The sequence below is a fragment of the Mandrillus leucophaeus genome, unplaced genomic scaffold (genome assembly GCF_000951045.1).
Source record: "Mandrillus leucophaeus isolate KB7577 unplaced genomic scaffold, Mleu.le_1.0 Scaffold211, whole genome shotgun sequence".
Taxonomy (NCBI): Eukaryota; Metazoa; Chordata; class Mammalia; order Primates; family Cercopithecidae; genus Mandrillus; species Mandrillus leucophaeus.
In genome coordinates this window covers 3,810,342-3,830,085 of record NW_012102155.1, presented here as the reverse complement: position 1 = coordinate 3,830,085, position 19,744 = coordinate 3,810,342, and the positions used below count along the sequence as shown (strand labels likewise).

The 19,744-nt window shown below is 34.9% G+C and overlaps 1 protein-coding gene across 1 annotated transcript in view; it reads right to left on the bottom strand.

The window, feature by feature from the left end:
- The window catches only part of PIK3CA (phosphatidylinositol-4,5-bisphosphate 3-kinase, catalytic subunit alpha), an 87,958-nt gene that overhangs the window by 15,728 nt on the left and 52,486 nt on the right, over positions 1-19,744 (bottom strand). The window contains exons 5-14 of the mRNA XM_011980373.1: positions 18,170-18,415; positions 17,371-17,456; positions 12,294-12,399; positions 11,347-11,499; positions 11,102-11,236; positions 3,387-3,511; positions 2,450-2,531; positions 1,985-2,149; positions 1,664-1,767; positions 557-728 (exon numbers count right to left, since the gene is read on the bottom strand). Of these exons, the coding sequence (XP_011835763.1) occupies positions 557-728; positions 1,664-1,767; positions 1,985-2,149; positions 2,450-2,531; positions 3,387-3,511; positions 11,102-11,236; positions 11,347-11,499; positions 12,294-12,399; positions 17,371-17,456; positions 18,170-18,415 (1,374 nt within the window). The remainder of the gene's footprint in view (positions 1-556; positions 729-1,663; positions 1,768-1,984; positions 2,150-2,449; positions 2,532-3,386; positions 3,512-11,101; positions 11,237-11,346; positions 11,500-12,293; positions 12,400-17,370; positions 17,457-18,169; positions 18,416-19,744) is intronic.

Genomic DNA, 19,744 nt, shown 5'->3' with positions numbered 1-19,744 from the left:
AAAAAAAAAAAAAAAAGTTTACGTTATATTTCCTACTCTTAGTTATACTAAGCTAGACTGCAGATGACTAGAGTGTGTGATATATTTACTGAGTGACTCGAAATCCATTTTAAACTTGGAAATGTAAAAACTAACTTCTTTCCACTCATTTTCAGGGTCATTACTGAGAGACAATAAATGACAGAATAAGGAAATAATCACTGTAAATACTTAGGGACCTGAATAAGAGAAAGGAAGGGAAAGTAAAGGGATCTAACATTTATTGGGCACTTTCTATGTTCCAAGGATTGTGACAGGTTCTTTGCATAACTCATGTAATTTAATTCTCACAATGGCCTTACGAAGCAGGTACTATTCCCATTTTACAGACAAAGAAAATGAGTCTTGAGAGCCTACATAATGTGTCTAACACTACACAGCTGAAAGGCAGTGGAACTTGGTTCCAAATCCTAATCTGCTTGATTCCAAGGACCATGATCTGTATATACACTGAGCTTCTAAACAACTCTGCCCCATTGCAATGAAAAGAGTCTCAAACACAAACTAGAGTACACACCTTTTGTGTTTCATCCTTTTTCTCCTGTTTGAGAATGTCAGTTAAGTTAATGAGCTTTTCCATTGCCTCGACTTGCCTATTCAGGTGCTTCAAATACATCCCACATGCACGACAATAGGACTCCAAAAGCAGGCCAAACCTCTGGCTAACTGTTTTATTGTGCATCTCAGATCTAAAAGAATCATGCAAAATTAAAAATATATATATAATAGTCTTAACTGAGTATACAAATAATCTTTGCTGAACAATTTAAACACTCATTTTCGAAATCCAATAAATGTTGCAATCACACTAATAACAAAATTATTCAAAACCTGTAATTTAGAAGCAAAACCAATATGAGTTTCAGGTAGTTCCTGAATATGTGATTAAATAAACATCTAGTTTTTAGATTTATTTCAACTAGTTTTCATTTACTAATCTCAGTACAAGATATAAAAACATGAAAAAAGGAAATTGAGTACAAAAATAATCAAATGAAGAGGGAGGGAACAAAGCGCTCAATGAATGCTATTTGATTCTTCTGACACACGCCTATGCTTCTTGTTTTCAACTTAACTTCTGGGTTCCATTTTTAAATTTTAACACTTAAAAAATCATATTAGATATAAATCTTTCTAAATTTATGCCAAATTATATGGTTTATGATCTGTAACTTTTGAGTACTAGATATATCACATTCTACAAAATATTTTTTATTCTTAATTAGCTTGTTTTTCAATAAGAACCATAGGAGTTTGACATTATTTTTCTGAATTTCAAGGTAAAACATTTTTTTCTTTTTTTTGGGATATTTTAATCCCCACGCACAGTGAAACCTACAGCAATACTCATCTGGACCTAGAAAATTTTACTTAAGTAGAACAAAAATCTTTAAAAATATTTCAGCTCTCATTCATGACTAAAATTTAGTTTTGAATTTATTACTTTTTAAATTTCAAAGAGCAAAAGTTGAGAAGCTCATCACTGGTACAAAATACTTTTAGTATGGAAAACTCTTCCAGCCAAACATAAACAAGGGTATACAAGTAATACATATTTGTAAGTCTATTAAGAAAGCAAGTAATATGTACCTTAAGAATTTAATGGGAAAATAATTAGACTTACTTTAAATGCCAAAAGAAAAAGTGCCCAATCCTTTGATTAGTCAATGCTTTCTTCAGTAAAAATCTCACAAGCAAGTTATCCAAATATTGTTCATATTTTAGGACCTAGGTGATTCAAAAACAAAAAACAAATCAGGGTCAGTTTCTGCATGGCTGAGCTAAAGAAAATTTTTTCAGAAAGAAAGTGGCTATTACTGGTCATAAATTTTTTTTTTCTAAAGCATAAAACTAGTTAGTGCAGGTTTTTAAAAAGGAAGTTGTATGGATCTAGAATAAATTACTATTTTAATTAAACATTATTTACTATTTTACATTATTTTACCTGTACTAGCTGAATTAAATACTGAGAAAGTTTGTCATCTGTTAAATATTTTTCCAAGCACCGAACAGCAAAACCTCGAACCATAGGATCTGGGTAATTACAGTCCAGAAGTTCCATAGCCTGTTCAGGTTTGATTGGAGGCCAGTCTTTTACCAAGCAATACATCTGTATATGAGAAAGACAATAAATCATATTTAAAGGGGAAAGACAGTTGTGAATGAGCCATCTAAAACACTGCCTTAACTTCTGATTTTAAAATTAGTTTAGATAAATAACCTCCTTAGAATTTACAGTTCTAATTAGTTTTATCTGTGGAAATAATGTTAAGGGTATTTTTTCTACACTATATTACTATTATTAGTCTATTTCATTTCTTTTATTTATGCAGACTTTCTGAGAGAAAACAATTTAAGTGACATACCAATTTGTACAACAGTTATCTAGTATTCTCAAACATACATTTACCTGGGCTACTTCATCTCTAGAATTCCATTTAACAGACAGAAGCAATTTGGGTAGAATTTCGGGGATAGTTACACAATAGTGTCTGTGTGGGAGAAACAAAATAAAAATAAACACTCTTGCATGCTATTCAAAAGGTTTACATGTCTAACTTCTCAATATGCAATCTGTAAGAAGTCCCAAACTTCTTACATTACTAGCCTTTTTAAAATTCAAAGGACATCAGTGCTTAACACTACAGTTGGAAATATATTTACATACATACTTAGGCACAGTTATAATGGCAAAGAACACAAAAGGAAAATGCAAATGGATTATAAAGTACTTAAATTTAGTTAATAGTTAAGAAAAATTATGAATATATGTTATACCACTCTTCATATAGTTCATATTTTTCATCTACTTATGCAATATGAATGAATTATAGAGTCACCACTTCTACTATGATTACTGGACAAAATTTATGTCTTAATGGACTTTCTGCAGAAATGCACTGCAACTGGTTTATTTAAGTATACCAGTATCACCAACAGCAGGGTAGTTTCTTCATAAATGAAAATAAGGCATTATACTATTTGAAGAAACGTAAGAAAAAAGAAAAATGAAAGGGAAACCCTAAAAATAATAATATCTAGACCAACTAAATCATATCTAAATTGACCTAAAACTACTATTTTAAACAATCCTAAAGAAAGTCGTATCAGGAATTCAGAGTAAGAAAAAGCATTTAATGTGCCAACTACCAATGTAGTATGATTTTCTACAAGTATCAATTTACAGCCATTGTTTTTAAAAAGGCAATGTTTATAGTTTAAAAATCATGTAAATTCTACTTCATTTATTCTAATAGGTATGGTAAAAATATACCGAGATCAGCAAAGTCAGTTATTTTTTCTGCAATAAAGAAAAAGAAACAGAGAATCTCCATTTTAGCACTTACCTGTGGCTCCACAGAAAATCTTTCTCCTGCTCAGTGATTTCAGAGAGAGGATCTCGTGTAGAAATTGCTTTGAGCTGTTCTTTGTCATTTTCCCTTAACTCATTGTCTCTAGCTAGCCTGTTACTCTGTAAAATAAAATTATATCTTATGTAGTTTTTTTTGGTCATATTTTCCCCCTCTGGATTCATGGATGATTTACAAAAAAAGCAAATAAATTTTCAATAAACTTTACATCGCTAATTAACTCTTGTAAAATAATTTATTCTCATTGCAAGACTTTATTTTCAGAGACAGGAAAGAGCCAATCTAAGATATAATATTTGTGGAACAAATCCAGTAATTTATTTGGTTAATATTACACCAATCACAGAATAGTAACTGCTGAAGTTAGCCAACAACAAGACCAGATTAGGATACTAGAGGATGGTAGTGAACAATTTACTTTTCCTCCTGACGAGGATCTTGTTAACTTATCTGTGAATGTTTTTGATATAAGAGAGTAAGAAACACTAAAATAATAAAAATGTAAACTCTTTCATGTCCTTTGCCTAAACAAATCCTTATGATCACTGCAAGGCTTTCAAATTTAAAAAGTAGAAATCAGTAAGAAAAAAAGAATGAAAAACACCCCCATTAAAACACTGTATCCTGAATATTAGAAAATTAAAAATTTTTTTGTATAATTCCAAGCAATGTATACTCCCTGCAAATATAGATATATTAACTGTGTAATGAACAATGAGTACATATTAATGTATTATGCAAAACAAATATAAACCCCTTAGGATGGGTTACATATATTTCTAAGTGGCTAAAAATGAAAGCAGACACCCATGCCACCTGGTTTGTATGTGTTTATATGCTGTTAACTTATTCAGCAGGATGAAGAAATATTACTGGCACATATTTGTTCAAGTATTTATTAAATATGTACTATGTACCTTGTTTTGTTCTTGCTGTTGGGATTACAAAATAGTAAAAGACTCTGCACTAACAGAGCCTCAGTTATAGTGGGAAATCAAATAAATAAAAATATTGGAAAATTGATATAAGGTACTCTGGATGATGTAACAGAGAATGATTGAGAACACAGTATTTGTGATTCAAGTAACAAGAAGGAACCTTTATCCACACTACTTAGGGAAAGACTATTGCAGATGGAGAAAACACTGAAAGCCTTCCTCCCACCCCAGAAATAACTAGTTTGGTGTGAAGGAAGAAAGCCAGTGAGCCTGATGGGCAACAGACAAGGGAGAGAAGAAATGTAAGCTGAATTCAGACCACATAAAATTTGCAGGCCAGTGTATAAAGTTGGGATTTTATTTTTATTGATAGCTATTTAAAGAATGAATACCTTGATTTGATTTGTACTTCATAAAGATTATTATGGCTTCTCTGTGAAAGGAGGGAGACCAGTTAGGAGGTTATTGCAATAGTCCAGGAAAGAGAGAATACATACTCAATCCTCGATTTACCAGGAAAAGAAGTTGCTACTGTTTATTTACTTATTTTTATTTGTTTACATTTTAAATGTAAAATAACTTAAAGAATAAAGTGATGGGGAAAACAATTTTATTAGACATTTTAATAAGAATTTAAATATTATAAAACCAAATTCTTATCTACATTTTTCTGGTTTTGAAGATAAATATATCATTGTCAAACTAGAAACTACATTGTCAAAATGCAATATTTTTGAAAACTCTGACGGCTCATAACTGTTGAAGGAAGGGCCATCTTTTTTCCTCTGTAACTGCAAAACATTACTACTCTATAAATACCAATCAGAATGAGTCGCTCAAGGAGTTATTTTATTTCTACATCATCTTTTTCCTTCTAGTCACATTTGTATACACAGCTACTTTCAGCATTTGTCCATTTAAACAGTGTATCAGGTAAATTGTTAAAGTAGATTTAGAGGTTCAAGAAAATTAAAAAAAATTTTTGGTGCATATAGGAAAAGATGAAAAGAATATTGTAAAACATGAGGCTGTTCAGGTTCTTGTCACAAAATACTGTGTGATGAAGTCATTCTGGTGGAATGACTAACTGAATGTGAATACAAATTTCCTTTCTGTCTTTAGAAATACTACCAAATTTCCTTTTTGTTGTTAGAAATATATTCTTTACTCATCATTATCTTGAGTTTGAGAAGACTTAAGATAACTAAGAGACAGTTTAGGTACTGTCATCTGACATTTCATTTATATAATAAACTTCAGCATGATTAGCGTTTAGAGTAGTGGTTATCAACTAGGGTGATTTTATGTCCTCCTGACCTCCCAGGAACCTTGGCTAATGTCTGGAGACATTTTTGATGGCCATAACTTAGCAGGATGGCACTACTGGCCTGCAGTAGGGTAGAGGACAGGGATGCTACATCCTGGATTGCACATACAGAACGGCTCCTACAACAAAGAATTATTTGGTGCAAAATGTCAATAGTGCTGAGGTTGGGAAACTGCTCTAGGCTGCTACTATCTATCTGCATTCATATTACGATTTCTCTAATGCTTGTGAAATATCTTCCTCGATCAGTTTTCATCTGTCATCATTCTGGGTGAAAAGTGAAAAATTCTGATTCTCAAGTGTCCAATGAAAGCCTAAAAGAAACCAACCAACTAAACAAAAAAATTACAAAGACAGTGTCTGCAGATTTCTTCTATGCTTCTGGAAAGATGATGCAAGACACTGGGCAATGCAATAAGAAAACTGAAGGATGATGTAACGTGATGATTTACTTCACTATTTTATCATCCTTCTAGGCTATTCTATCCTTCTTTTATATTTTCATATTATTTTAGTCTTTTTTTTAGCATAGTTGGAAATAATGAATATGGATAAACTAATTTCTAGAATGATGAAATAGTAAAATATTTAAGATACAGAAAAACTAAGATCCCATGTCATATCTTAGATTCACAAGTTTCCAATAGATACAAATTGTAACTGAAAAATAGAAGTTTTATTCTACTATAAAATAAGCAGATTTCTTTTCTTTGAAATAAAAGTTCTTTTAAGAAAGAATAGTCATCAAATATCAATCCTTACAAAGAGTTAGAATTGTTCAAAAAATAAAGTCATATATTTTAAATTATATATGCAGAAAAGATAATTCATTTTCCAAAAAGTAGTGGTAAACGCCTTACTGAGAACACAGCTATGAATCAATAAATCAGGATTCCTAAGTGCAATATACCAGGTCTTGGTGCTGCTGTTACTGTTAATGGGATACATGTGTTATGGACTTCTTGGCCCAAAATTAATTGGCTGGTTTATCTATAGCCAACAAGGCCAAAGAAAAAGTAATACATTTGGAAACACCAATGAACACAAACATCTTCTCTTGGCATTGACACTTTTGCCCTTGAGAAATCAGGGAGAGTTAATGGTTCCTGAACCTAGTTATACTGTGGTTCCAAAGCTATGGCCAAGATTAGACAACCAGATCAATATTTAAATTCCACCTTATATACACTCTTTCCTGGGGAACCTGGGATAACGTGGTGAAGACCTGCTGTTTTCTCTGCTTCCAAGCTTAACTAACAATGTATTTATGCAGGCGTACCCTGTATTATTGTGCTTTGCTTTACTATACCTCACAGATACTGCATTTCCAACAAACTGAAGGTTTGTGGTGGTATCCCTACATAAAGCAAGTCTCCTGGCACTGTTTTTCCAAATGCATGTATTCATTTTTTATCTCTGTGTCACATTTTGGTAATTCTTATAATATTTTAAACTTTTCATTATTATTATACATTATGATGATCTGTGATCAAAGATCATTGATGCAACTGGGGGGCACTATGAGCCAATTAAGATGGTGAACTTATTCGATAAGTGTTATATGTTCCGACTTCTTCACCAACCAACCCTTGCTCATCTTTCCCCCTCCTCTCAGGACTCTCTATTCCCTGAGACACAACAATATTGAAATTTGGCCAATTAATAACCCTACAATGGCCTCTAAATGTTCAAGTGAAAGGAAGAGTGCCGTGTCTCTTGCTTCATTCACATCAAAAGCTAGAAATGATAAAGCTTTGTGAGAAATGCATGTCAAAAGCCATACAGGCCAAAGGCTAGGCCTCTGGTGCCAAATAGCCAAGTTGTGAATGCAAAGGAAAAGTTCCTGAAGGAAACTAAAAGTGCTACTTCAGTGAATGAAGTATAAGAAAACAAAACAGCCTTAATGCTGAAATGGAGAAAGTTTTAGTGGTCTAGATAGAAGATCAAACCAGCCACAACTTTTCCTTAAGTCAAAGCCTAATCCAGAGCAAGGCCGTTAACTCTTTTCAATTCTATGAATATTGAGAGAGACAAAGACGCTGCAGAGGAGAAGTTTGAAGCTAGCAGAGGTTGGTTTAAGAGGTTTAAAAAAGAAGCTGTGAAGCAGCAAGTGCTGATGGAGAAGCTGCTGCAAGTTCTCCAGAAGATCTAGCCAAGATAACTGATGAAGGTGGCTACACTAAGCAACAGATTTTCAATGTAAACAAAAGAGTCTTATAATGGAAGAAGATGCCATTTAGGACTTTCACAGCTAGAGAACAGAAGTTAATGCCTGGTTTCAAAGCTTCGGGCTGACTCTCTTGTTAGGAGCTAACACAGCTGGTTAACTGCAATGGCGGGTTTTGAGAGGACTGACTCCAAAATCTGAAAGAAGTTCTATTGTGGGTAAAATGCTATCAAATAGCATCACATGCTGCAGAGAAATCTTTCATGAAAGGAAGGGTCAATCAATGTGGCAAACTTCATTGTCGTCTTAAAGAAATTGCTGTAGCCAGTCTAACGTTACTTCAGCAACCACCAGCTTGATGAGTCAGCAGTCATCAACACTGAGGCAAGACCCTCCACCAGCAAAAAGATTACAACTTGCTGAAGGCTTGGATGATCATCAGCATTTTTTAGCAGTATTTTTAAAGTATGTACATTGTTGTGTTAGACATAAAGCTATCACACACTTTACAGATGACAGTATAATGTGAACAGAACTTTTATATGCACTGGGAAACCAAAACATTTGTGACTCTTTTGTGATTTTTGCTTTAGTACAGTGGTCTAGAATCAAACTCACAATACCTCAGAGGTATAGCTGTACTTCAGTCTCAACTTCAAGGTGACTATCTCAGAGAGGTCTTTCCTGAAATATATATATATATATTTGCTTTTCCCCACAAATCCTCAGTTAGTTATTCTTAGCTCACTATTGTTTTTCCTTCCTGGCACTTAACATGATTTATACAGCTGACCCTTGGACAATATAGGGGATAGGGGCACTGATCTCCTGTACAATTGAAAATCCATGTATAAATTTTGACTCCCCAAAAACTTAACTACAAATGCCTACTGTAGACTGGAAGTCTTAACAGAAACATAAACAGTTGATTAACACTTACTTGGTACATATGTACTATACACTATATTCTTGGAATAGAAAGACAGTGAAAAGAAAACGTCATTAAGAAAATCATAAGGAAGAGAAAATTCATTTATAGTACTATACTGTGTTTACTGATACTGTACATTGATGCTGTCTTTTGGCCGGGCATGATGGCCCACACCTGTAATCCTAGCACTTTGGGAGGTAGCGGAGAGAGGATCACTTGAGCTCAGGAGTTCGAGACCAGCCCAGGCAACATAGTGAGACCCCACCTCTCTCTCTTGTTTTTTGTTTTTTGAGATGGAGTCTCACTCTGTTGCCCAGGCTGGAATGCAGTGGCGCAATCTCGGTTCACTGCAACATTTGCCTCCCAGGTTCAAGCGATTCTCCTGCCTCAGCCTCCCAAGTAGCTAACAGGCATATGCCACAACGCCCAGCTAATTTTTGTATTTTTAGTAGAGATGGGGTTTCACCATACTGGCCAGGCTGGTCTCGAACTCCTGACCTCGTGATCCACCTGCCTCGGCCTCCAAAAAATGCTAGGATTACAGGCATGAGCCACTTACCCAACCTCTTATTAAAAAAAAAAAGTTTGGCTGGGCGCGGTGGCTCACACCTGTAATCCCAGCACTTTGGGAGGCTGAGGTGGGTGGATCACCTGAGGTTAGGAGTTCAAGACCAGCCTGACCAGCATGGAGACACCCCATCCCTACTAAAAATACAAAAATTAGCTGGGCATGGTGGCGCATGCCTATAATCCCAGCTACTCAGGAGGCTGAGGCAGGAGAATTGCTTGAACCCTGGAGGCGGAGGTTGCAGTGAGCCAAGATCGCTCCACTGCACTCTAGTCTGAGCAATAAGAGCAAAACTCCATCTCAAAAAAACAAAAACAAACAAAGAAAAGTGTATGTTGTCTGTTTACAAGATGAGTTGTCTGTCTGAAATAAGGGCAACTACAACTGCAGACCTCAATATATGGTACACATCAAGCAATTCAACTTTTTGCCTGTAATCTCATGACTTTTCTCTGCTTCTTGAGAGCACCTCCAGCATCACTAGAGGCTCTCCTCACAGGCTTCATAGTGTTATTCAGTGTTGACGGTATTGCACTAACCATGACAAAAAATATGCAAGAACTGAGAGAGATCACTTTTTACTGCAATAAACAATTTACTGAAGTGATGAAGTGCTCATGTAGAGATGATCAGCATTACACAGCATTTGTTTGTTTGTTTTGTTTTTTCAGAAAGAGTCTTGCTCTGTCGCCCAGGCTGGAATGCAATGGCATGATCTCGGCTCAATGCAACCTCTGCCTCCCGGGTTCAAGCGATTCTCCTAACTTAGCCTCCCAAGTAGCTGGGATTACAGACACATGCCACCACACCTGGCTTTTTGTATTTTTAGTAGAGACGGGATTTCACCATGTTGGCCAGGCTGATCTCAAACTCCTGACCTCAGGTGATTCACCCGCCTCGGTCTCCCAAAGTGGTGGGATTATAGGCGTGAGCCACTGCGCCCAGCCTACATAGCATTTTAAGTGTATATCTGCAATGCTTGAGCTTACTACAATAGCAACAGGAGGTGGCTATGAAATTATTACAGTAGTACAGTATGTACTACAGTTAATTTTATGCAGATACAATTTAATATTGCATCTTTATGTATTCTGCATTTCTCTTGACTATGAGTAGTACCATGTATGGTCTGTGTTTGTGTGTGTATGTTTTGATAAATTTTAACTTTTTATAATAGATTTGTGTATATTTTATGGTGGTAAATGATAAAATAGACTTGTATCTACATATATTTTATGGATTCATGACATACCTAACTTCAGTCTTTTTTTTAATACTTCTAGGCTATGTAGTTTGTCTCCAAGTATTTTCAAATTGTCACAAATCTCCGAAAAATTTTCCAATGTATTTATTGAAAAAAATCCACATATAAGTAGATCAGTGTAGTTCAAATCCACGTTGTTCAAGGGTCAACCGTAATCTTATATTTCTGCTTTTATCTGCTTAATATCTATTTTCACCATTAGAGTGCATACTCAGTGAAAGTCTGTTTAGTTCATGACTTTATTACCTAGTGCCTTTCCCAGTGCTTTACACAGAGTTGGCACTCAATAAATATTCGTTAAATGAATGAAGGCTTTAAAAAAGCAGAGTTGCAGTAAAATATTAGCATACAGAGAACTTAATTATATTGCAATATTGGTCCTAGAGCTCACAGTATCTATGCCAGTAAAATACATGGATCCTTTTCCATAAAGAAAGTATGTACCTAAATCCACAGATTATGACTGACACTTAATAAACTCAGTGATTTGCCTTACCAGTCCTGCGTGGGAATAGCTAAATCCTGCTTCTCGGGACACAGACCAATTGGCATGCTCTTCAATCACTGACATATCTGGGAACTTTACCACACTGCTGAACCAGTCAAACTCCAACTCTAAGCATGGAGTTTCCTAAGAGATGGAAGAAAAGCTATTATATATACATAAGAGAGAAGGCTTGACTGCCACTATAGTCAATATAAATTAGACTGTCATCTAATTTATGACAATAAAAACCTTACTTTATTTGGATTTGATCCAGTAACACCAATAGGGTTCAGCAAATCTTCTAATCCATGAGGTACTGGCCAAAGATTCAAAGCCATTTTTCCAGATACTAGAGTGTCTGTGTAATCAAACAAGTTTATATTTCCCCATGCCAATGGACAGTGTTCCTTAAAAAACAAAGAAAAATACTCGCTAGTCTAAATTATAAAACACATTTCAAAACACTTTTCTTCGCCAGAAAGGAAAATTCAACAATCATCTCTATAATAATGGGAATATAATATCTAAAAAAAAAAGTTGATTTTTCAAAGCTTAAGCCCATTCTTTCCTTTTTCCCCATTTGAAATTACATGTATTTTAATTATAAACAGAAAATATGAACCAAAGCAAGCATGAGATATTTGCATACAATGCCTGTTATATAGTCACTTCGCATTTTTAAAAATGGTATCAATAAGAACTCAAAACATATTCATCATAAATAAATTCCTGAAGCTCTCCCAAGGTATTCTTCTATATTTGTTAAAAATTTAAAAATAGGTTTGATTTATTAATATTTTCTTAAATAAAAAATAACATCCATTTTGTCAAAAAATTCAATCAGTGGTATAATCAGGAGTTTTTAAAGGTAAACATAATTCATGGGAAGGGGAACATCACACACTTGGACCTGTCGTGGTTGAGGGGAGCGGGGAGGGATAGCATTAGGAGATATACCTAATGTAAATGACAAGTTAATGGGTGCAGCACACCAACATGGCACATGTATACATATGTAACAAACCTGCACGTTGTACACATGTACCCTAGAAAATAAAGTATAATAAAAAAAAGAAAAAAAAAGATTTACTTTATTTATACATGTTTTATTTGTCAAATAAACATCTATCTTTACCTAAAATAAATAAATAAATAAATAAAGATAAAGGTAAACATAATTGTTCCTTTTGAAATACTTTACCTCTTTAGCACCCTTTCGGCCTTTAACAGAGCAAATGGAAAGGCAAAGTCGAGCAGCACGAGGAAGGTCAGGAATGTATATATCATAATTCAGCCATTCATTCCACCTATGTAAAATTTTAAAGAAAAAATAATGTATCAAAAAAAGTCTTCATCCAAAGTATATAAATGACTCCTACAAATCACCAAGAAAAAGATCAACCAAACGACAAACAGGCAAGAGACTGTTTGGAAAGGCACTTTATAAGATCATATTCAAATAGTTAAACACGAAAAGGGAGTCATTATTAGTCATACAGAAAATGAAAATTAAAATCTTATGGAGATATCACTATACATAAGAATGGCTAAACTATAAAGACTGATGATGCCAAGGGGTGGTAAAGTCATGCAGTAATAGGAAATCTCATACACTAAAGAGTATGGGGGTATAATTTGTTACAACCAATTTGGAAAGCATAATCAAATAAAAGTGAGCATATGTATTCCCTGTGACCCCCAGCTCCAATTCTAGGAATAAAACCACAGAAATGTGTGCATTTGTTAGAAGCAGAAGACATGGGTATTTATTTACTTTGTGACTGAACTATACAACTATGGTTTGTATACTTTTATGCATGTGTGCTACACACGTCACTAAAAAACTTATTTATATTTATAATATATACATAATATAAATACATATTATGAATATATATTATTTATATATATGTAATTTTGCTCATAAAAGTTGAATAGAAAAGGAAAACTAAACAAGGTAAAATGAGATTTCCTATTATGATTATATTTAGTTACTTTCATACATAATATAGTTTTATCCAAAGGAATCCACTAATCTAAATAAATCAGTAGGTAAATAAAGTGATGGATACATAAAGTATTTGAATTGAAGAATAATTATTTTATAAAAGGTAATAAAACTTCACATTCATAAGGGAAGAATAAAACACTGCTACAAAAAGTGAACAAGATAAAAAAATTATTCAAATTTTAATGACAAATTTCCTCAATTTACTGGGTGCTACATGTGAAATTATGTCTGTCTTTGGTGAACATATTTGTAAAGAACCACATACAATAAATAGTTTTGTATTTTAAAATAACATTACAATAACGGATAGAGTATGGGCTCAGAAATCAGACTGGAGTAGAATCTTATTTCCCCTTTTTCACTAACTGTGTGACCCTTGCTTTGTCTTTTGCCTCCTCTATGAAATGGGACTAATAATAGTACCTACCTTCATAAGGCTGATAACTATCTCAAAAAATTAAATGAGATAACACAAGCAAAGGAATTAGAATAGCAACTGGCCCATGATAGAAGCTCATATGTTAGACAGTAACTTTAAAAACTTTTCAAATGTCTTCTTTATCATTCTGGTCTAATCTTGATTATAAATAAAGTAATTCTTAATCAACAATAAAACAGTATAAAAATTCTATTTTTAATTAGCCAAACTAAGTAATAAACTTCATCAGTAAAATAAGTTCCATTTATTCTAGTATTTTTGCTGAAGTATGGACAAAGATTATTTAAAATATGGTCTATTTATAGAAAGAAGACACATTTAAAATGGGGAAATTTAGCAAGAATTCTAAAGGTAAAAGAAACAACAAATGTTATTATTATTATTATTTTTTAGAGATAGGGTATTATGTGCCCAGGCTAAAGTGCAGTGGCTATTCACAGGCATGACACAGTGCATTACAGCTTCAAACTCCTGGGCTCAAGCGATCCTTGCCTCAGCCACCCTTAGCCTCCTGAGTATCTGGGATTTCAGATGCATACTACCATGCCCAGTAATAAATAGAATTGTAGAAACACATAGAGAAAAATGTTATGGGACTTAAGTCCACAATGATTTAAAAAAAATTAGGCCGGGTGCGGTGGTTCACACCGGTAATCCCAGCACTTTGGGAGGCCAAGGCGGGCGGATCACCTGAGGTCAGGAGTTCAAAACCAGCCTGGCCGATATGGTGAAGCCCCATGGGTACTAAAAATGCAAACATTAGCTGGGCATGGCGGTGGGTGCCTGTAATCCCAGCTACTCAGGAGGCTGAGGGAGAGGTTGCAGTGAGCTGAGTTTGTGCCATGCACTCCAGCCTGGGTGACAGAGCAAGACTCTGTCTTAAAAAAAAGAAAGAAAAATTAAAGACACATCTACTTAAATGTACCAGACTTTTTATTACTCCGAAATCTTTAGAAGTGCTCATAAATTAATAATAAGTGTTCTATACTCTTTCTAAGAGAGCTATGTTCTACCAATCTACTTGTTCAGCCCTATGCTAACAAAATAAAGCATGTTTCTCTTTTCTTCTAAAGTTCATCCATCCCACAACACACAAACACACACACATATACACACGCTCAATTAAGTTCTTTGTTTCTAGAAAATGGTTGTGTGTGTGTATATAGTCCAAATTGATTCTGATTTTGGGAGATACTCATAACATGAAGAAATCATAAAGCATCTAATTTATCTAGCATAAAGGAAGCAGATTTGAAACAAATAGTAAGAATTTTTAAAATCTACTTTTCTATCTTTTTAATAACTTCATATTCACTTATCTGATTTTTTGTTTTTGTCAGCACAGAAAAGTTTAAGAAGTTTACTTACATTTTCACACTACTACCATAAATACTTCACCTTTTAGACTACAGAATGCTTAAAGACAGATACAGACCCTTCTAAATAGCTATTTTACTAAAATTTCAACATTTTAATCATATATTATTAAACAAATTTATCTTTTACTTTTTTTTTTTGAGTCAGGGTATCACTCTGCCCCCCAGACTGGACTGCAGTAGTACGATCATGGCTCACTGCAGTCTCAACCTCCCTGGGCTCAGGTGATCCTCCCACCTCACCCTCCTGGGTAGCTGGGACTATAGTTACACACACCACGATCCCAGGCTAATTTTTTGTATTTTTGGTAGACTGTGTTTTGCCATGTAGCCCAGGGTGGTCTCAAACTCCTGGGCTCAAATGATCCATCTGCCTTGGCCTCCCAAAGTGTTGGGACTATAGGCATGAGCCACCACGCCCAGCCTATCTTTTACTTTTATAAGCTAGTTTAACTTTTGGCACGTGAAACAGCTAGCTAGGATAATTCTATCCAGTATTATTCTGGGGTCTTTGCTTGGGGCTTGTTGAACTCCTTGGATTGATAGGTTTATAGTTTTTACCAAATACGAAAAAATTCTGGCTATTATTTTCTAAAATGTTGTTTTTCTTTTCCTCCTACAACCACCCCACTAATCAGTGTGAGGCATACGGTATGAGTGGGATATAAACTCTTGTTTTGGCAAGAATTTAAAAAGATCCTGGCCGGGCATGGTGGCTTATGCCTGTAATCCTAGCACTTTGGGAGGCCGAGGTGGGTGGATCACCTGAGGTCAGAAGTTCAAGACCAGCCCGGCCAACATGGTGAAACCACTCTCCACCGAAAATACAAAAAAATTAGCGGGGCGCAGTGGCACGTGCCTGTAGTCCCAGCTGCTCGGGAGACTGAGGTAAGAGAACTGCTGAAACTTGACTGTACTCCAGCCTGGGCCACAGAGTGAGGCTTCGACTCAAAAAAAAAAAAAAAAAAAAAAAAATCCTGAAGTTGTTTGTTGTCACAATCTCATTTCTGACCTGAATGATATGCTTTTTGACCTACAATGGTTTATGCAGGCTGAGGAACTATCTTCCTTCCCTGTGGCAGACAAGGCTACCATCTCTTTGAACTTTACACAGGCTCTAGAAGGGTGGCAATCTTTAGCAACAAGACCAGAACTTTTTCTTGAATGTCTTAGAACTCAGTCTAACTTCATTATGAGATTTACTTCAGGAGGAGTCACTAGTTAGCTCTATTGTTATTTTATTATAAAGTCCAGTAACAATTTGAGTTCTCTTGAAATATTACTGCTATTATATTCAGGGGTACTCTTATTCCAAAATGATTCTATAGAGAGAAGCAAAGAAATGCAGGATAGTGAGCTATTGGATTATACTACTTTTTATTTCTTCATCACATCCAGGCAGTAATAATTTAAAATCTTCCCCATAACTCCCTCTCCCCCTAATAAATTAATTTGCTCCCAAAGACCCTTTATTTGAATGTCATAAATATCTATTCTTGGGAGTGATTTGAAGGAAACTGCCTCAGGGTAGTTTGGTTATGGAGTTGTTTGCCAACTCTTACTTCTCCTTCATGTGAATGATGATGGAGACAGGAAAAGAATAAAATGCTAGGTTTTTAATCTAATGTGGGGAATCATTAGCATAAAATTGTAACCATACTCTGCTCTCTCTTTGATACAACGAAAAGAGACAATCAGAAACTATTCTGATAAAACTTTAGACAGAATCAATAAAATAATCCTGTGACTGATACTCATTTGACAGAAAGTCTTGCTGGTCTATATATACATTTCTGGTTAATTTATTAAAATATAGCTTGTATAAAGCTAATGATGAAGTATAAAAAATATACTTTTTTTTTTTGAGATCAGATCTCACTAAGGCTGGAATGCAGTGGCACGATCAGAGCTGACTGCAGCCTGGAACTCCCAGGCTCAAGCAATTCTCCTGTCTCAGCCTCCCTAATTCCCTAATGGCTGGGACTACAGGCACGTGCCATTGTGCCTAATTTTTTTATTTTTTGAGATGGAGTCTCGCTCTGTTGCCCAGGCTGGAGTGCAGTGGTGTGATCTCAGCTCACTGCAACCCCAGCCTCCCAGGTTCAAGAGATTCTCCTGCCTCAGTCACCCGAGTAGATGGGATTACAGGCACCCACCACCCTCTGGCTAATTTTTAAAATTTTTAGTAGAGTTGGGGTTTCACCATCTTGGCCAGGCTGGTCTCAAACTCCTGACCTTATGATTCACCTGCCTCAGCATCCCAAAGTGCTGGGATTACAGGCGTGAGCCACCGTGCTTGGCCAGTGCCTAGCTAATTTTTAAGAAAAACGTTTTGTAGAGATGGGGTCTTGCTTTGTTGCCCAGGCTGGTCTAAAAAAAATACTACTTTTATTGATCATACTGCTAAACACTAATATAACCTTTGGAAATATAAGTCTATATACTTCCTCACCTGGGATTGGAACAAGGTACTCTTTGAGTGTTCACATTGTCACATAAGGGTTCTCCTCCATGGTAGATACCTGTTCGAACATAGATCTAAAAGAAAAAAGTATGTATTTACTAATGTATACACTCAACATACACATATGCACACACTAGATAGAATCAAATATAAAACCACGGAATTTTTGTTCAGATATAGCTTGGCTCTCCTTTTCTTCACATATATAATAAGTTAATACTGATGTAGAGTCTTCACCAAAATTAGTTGCTGCCTTCATCCACTAATAACAATGGAGACGTCAGACTACTAAAACATAAATATAGGTCCACAATCCCTTTAAGGCAGGTATGTAATTCAGAGCTTCCATATTTTAGAAAGCTAAATTAGTAAACGTACTTACTAAATACTACTTTCCTTAGCTGATGAAGCAGTACCTCATAAAGACATTAATATTTCTTTAATAAGATACATGAATATTTATACTAAGTGGGGTTAATAAAGACTATTAAAACCCTCACTTAAGGTTGGCTCAGGTCTTTCTGCCAAATGAATTCTGTAAAACTTTTGATTTTAAGAGATAGAATTGTGAATATTAGAATTATTAACAAAGGACTGTGAGCTGTATAATAGCTAAGGTAGATGGAAGCTCAAGTAAAATTCATGATATATTTTTACATTCGGAGATTTGGGTGTTCTCCTAACCATCTGAAAACATACTACAGGTCAACAGATTACTGCATAGTTCAAGAAAAAGGTTATATAAAATAAATTCTATAAAATAATAAGCATTAGCATTTGACTTTACCTTATCAATGTCTCGAATATTTACATTCACGTAGGTTGCACAAAGAATTTTTATTCTGAGTGCACTATTTATAACCCAAAGGGATTTTGTAGATGTTTCTCCATTCATATATGGTGTAGCTGTGGAAATGCGTCTGGAATAAGATGGCATTGTAAAACAGTCCATTGGCAGTTGAGAATAAAGGCTTTCTTTAGCCATCAACATCAAATTGGGCATCCTCCCAAGCATTATACAGCTTCTTATATACTGTAAGAGATTAAGGGGGCAAGCCATTTCCCTGTAAGATTTTTCATTTTAAAAGTAACATGTAAGAGTATTATGAGAATGTACATATTAATCTGCAAAGGCGATAAACATTACAGACCACATTTATTAGTAGCTGCTATAACATTTAAAATACTAACATTTAGGATTTAGGTTGAAGCACAAGATCAACCAAACACTTCTGAATATAAATTGCATAAAGAAAAAAATTAAGGTCAACTTTTGAAACTATAGTTCTACCCTTAACTGGAGGCCAAAAAAGGAATTAAAAACAAGGATCATGGGATACTCATTATGAAAACATTGTATTTGGTAACAGAAAAGCAGTATCACTTAGGACACCTCTGTCATTCAATCTATTAAGTCATATTGATGTCCCATCCAAAGGCTGCTGTTCACTTGCTTTTTTGTCCAAACGTACTGAGAAACATTAGTTTTGCTAAAATTAAAACAAAAAACCACAAATAGTGGAGACCAGTAATATTATGGATAAATATTTACAAAAAATACTAAATACACTGGTCTGAATTTCGAAATGGTAGTTAGGATAGAGATTTTTAATATAAATGTTACTGTATATGCATTATTTTCCTACCCATAAGCCCCACTAGACAATAAGCAACCTGAAGGCCAGGACCAAGTTTTATTTGGTATTGTAAATTAGTACTTGACATATGCTTGGCACAAACATAGTTGCTTCTTATAGGTATTTATTTAATAAATAGAAAAAAGAGAGTAGGAAAGTACCAATAGTGTATCTTAACAGTAGGTCATGGATTTTTTGAAATGTCTATTTCAATCCATTCCAGGGTCACTGGTTGGAGGGGATAAAAATCACGAAATAGGCTGGGCATAATGGCTCATGCCTATAATCCAAGCACTGTGGGACGCCGAGGTGGGAGGACTGTTTGCGCCCAGAATTAGAGACCAACCTGGGCAATATAATGAGACTTTGTCTCTAAAAAAAAAAAAAAAAATTTGCTGGGCATGGTTGGTGGCACATGCATGTGGTCCCAGCCACTTAGGAGGCTGAGGTGAGAGGATTGCTTGAGCCTGGGAGGTTGATGCTGCAATGAGCCATGATCATACCACTGCATTCCAGTCTGAGAGGCAAAGCGAGACCCTGTCTCAAAAGACAAACAATAACAACAATAACAAAACCCATGAAATAGCTATATTTGGGAGCTAGAGTAACTGCCAACGTTTTCAGCCTCTCAAATGAATCACAGAATTAAAAGAATAAACTTACAAATGCTATTTACTAATATTACTTATCAATAAGTATTTTTTTTTTTTTTTTTTTTTTGAGAC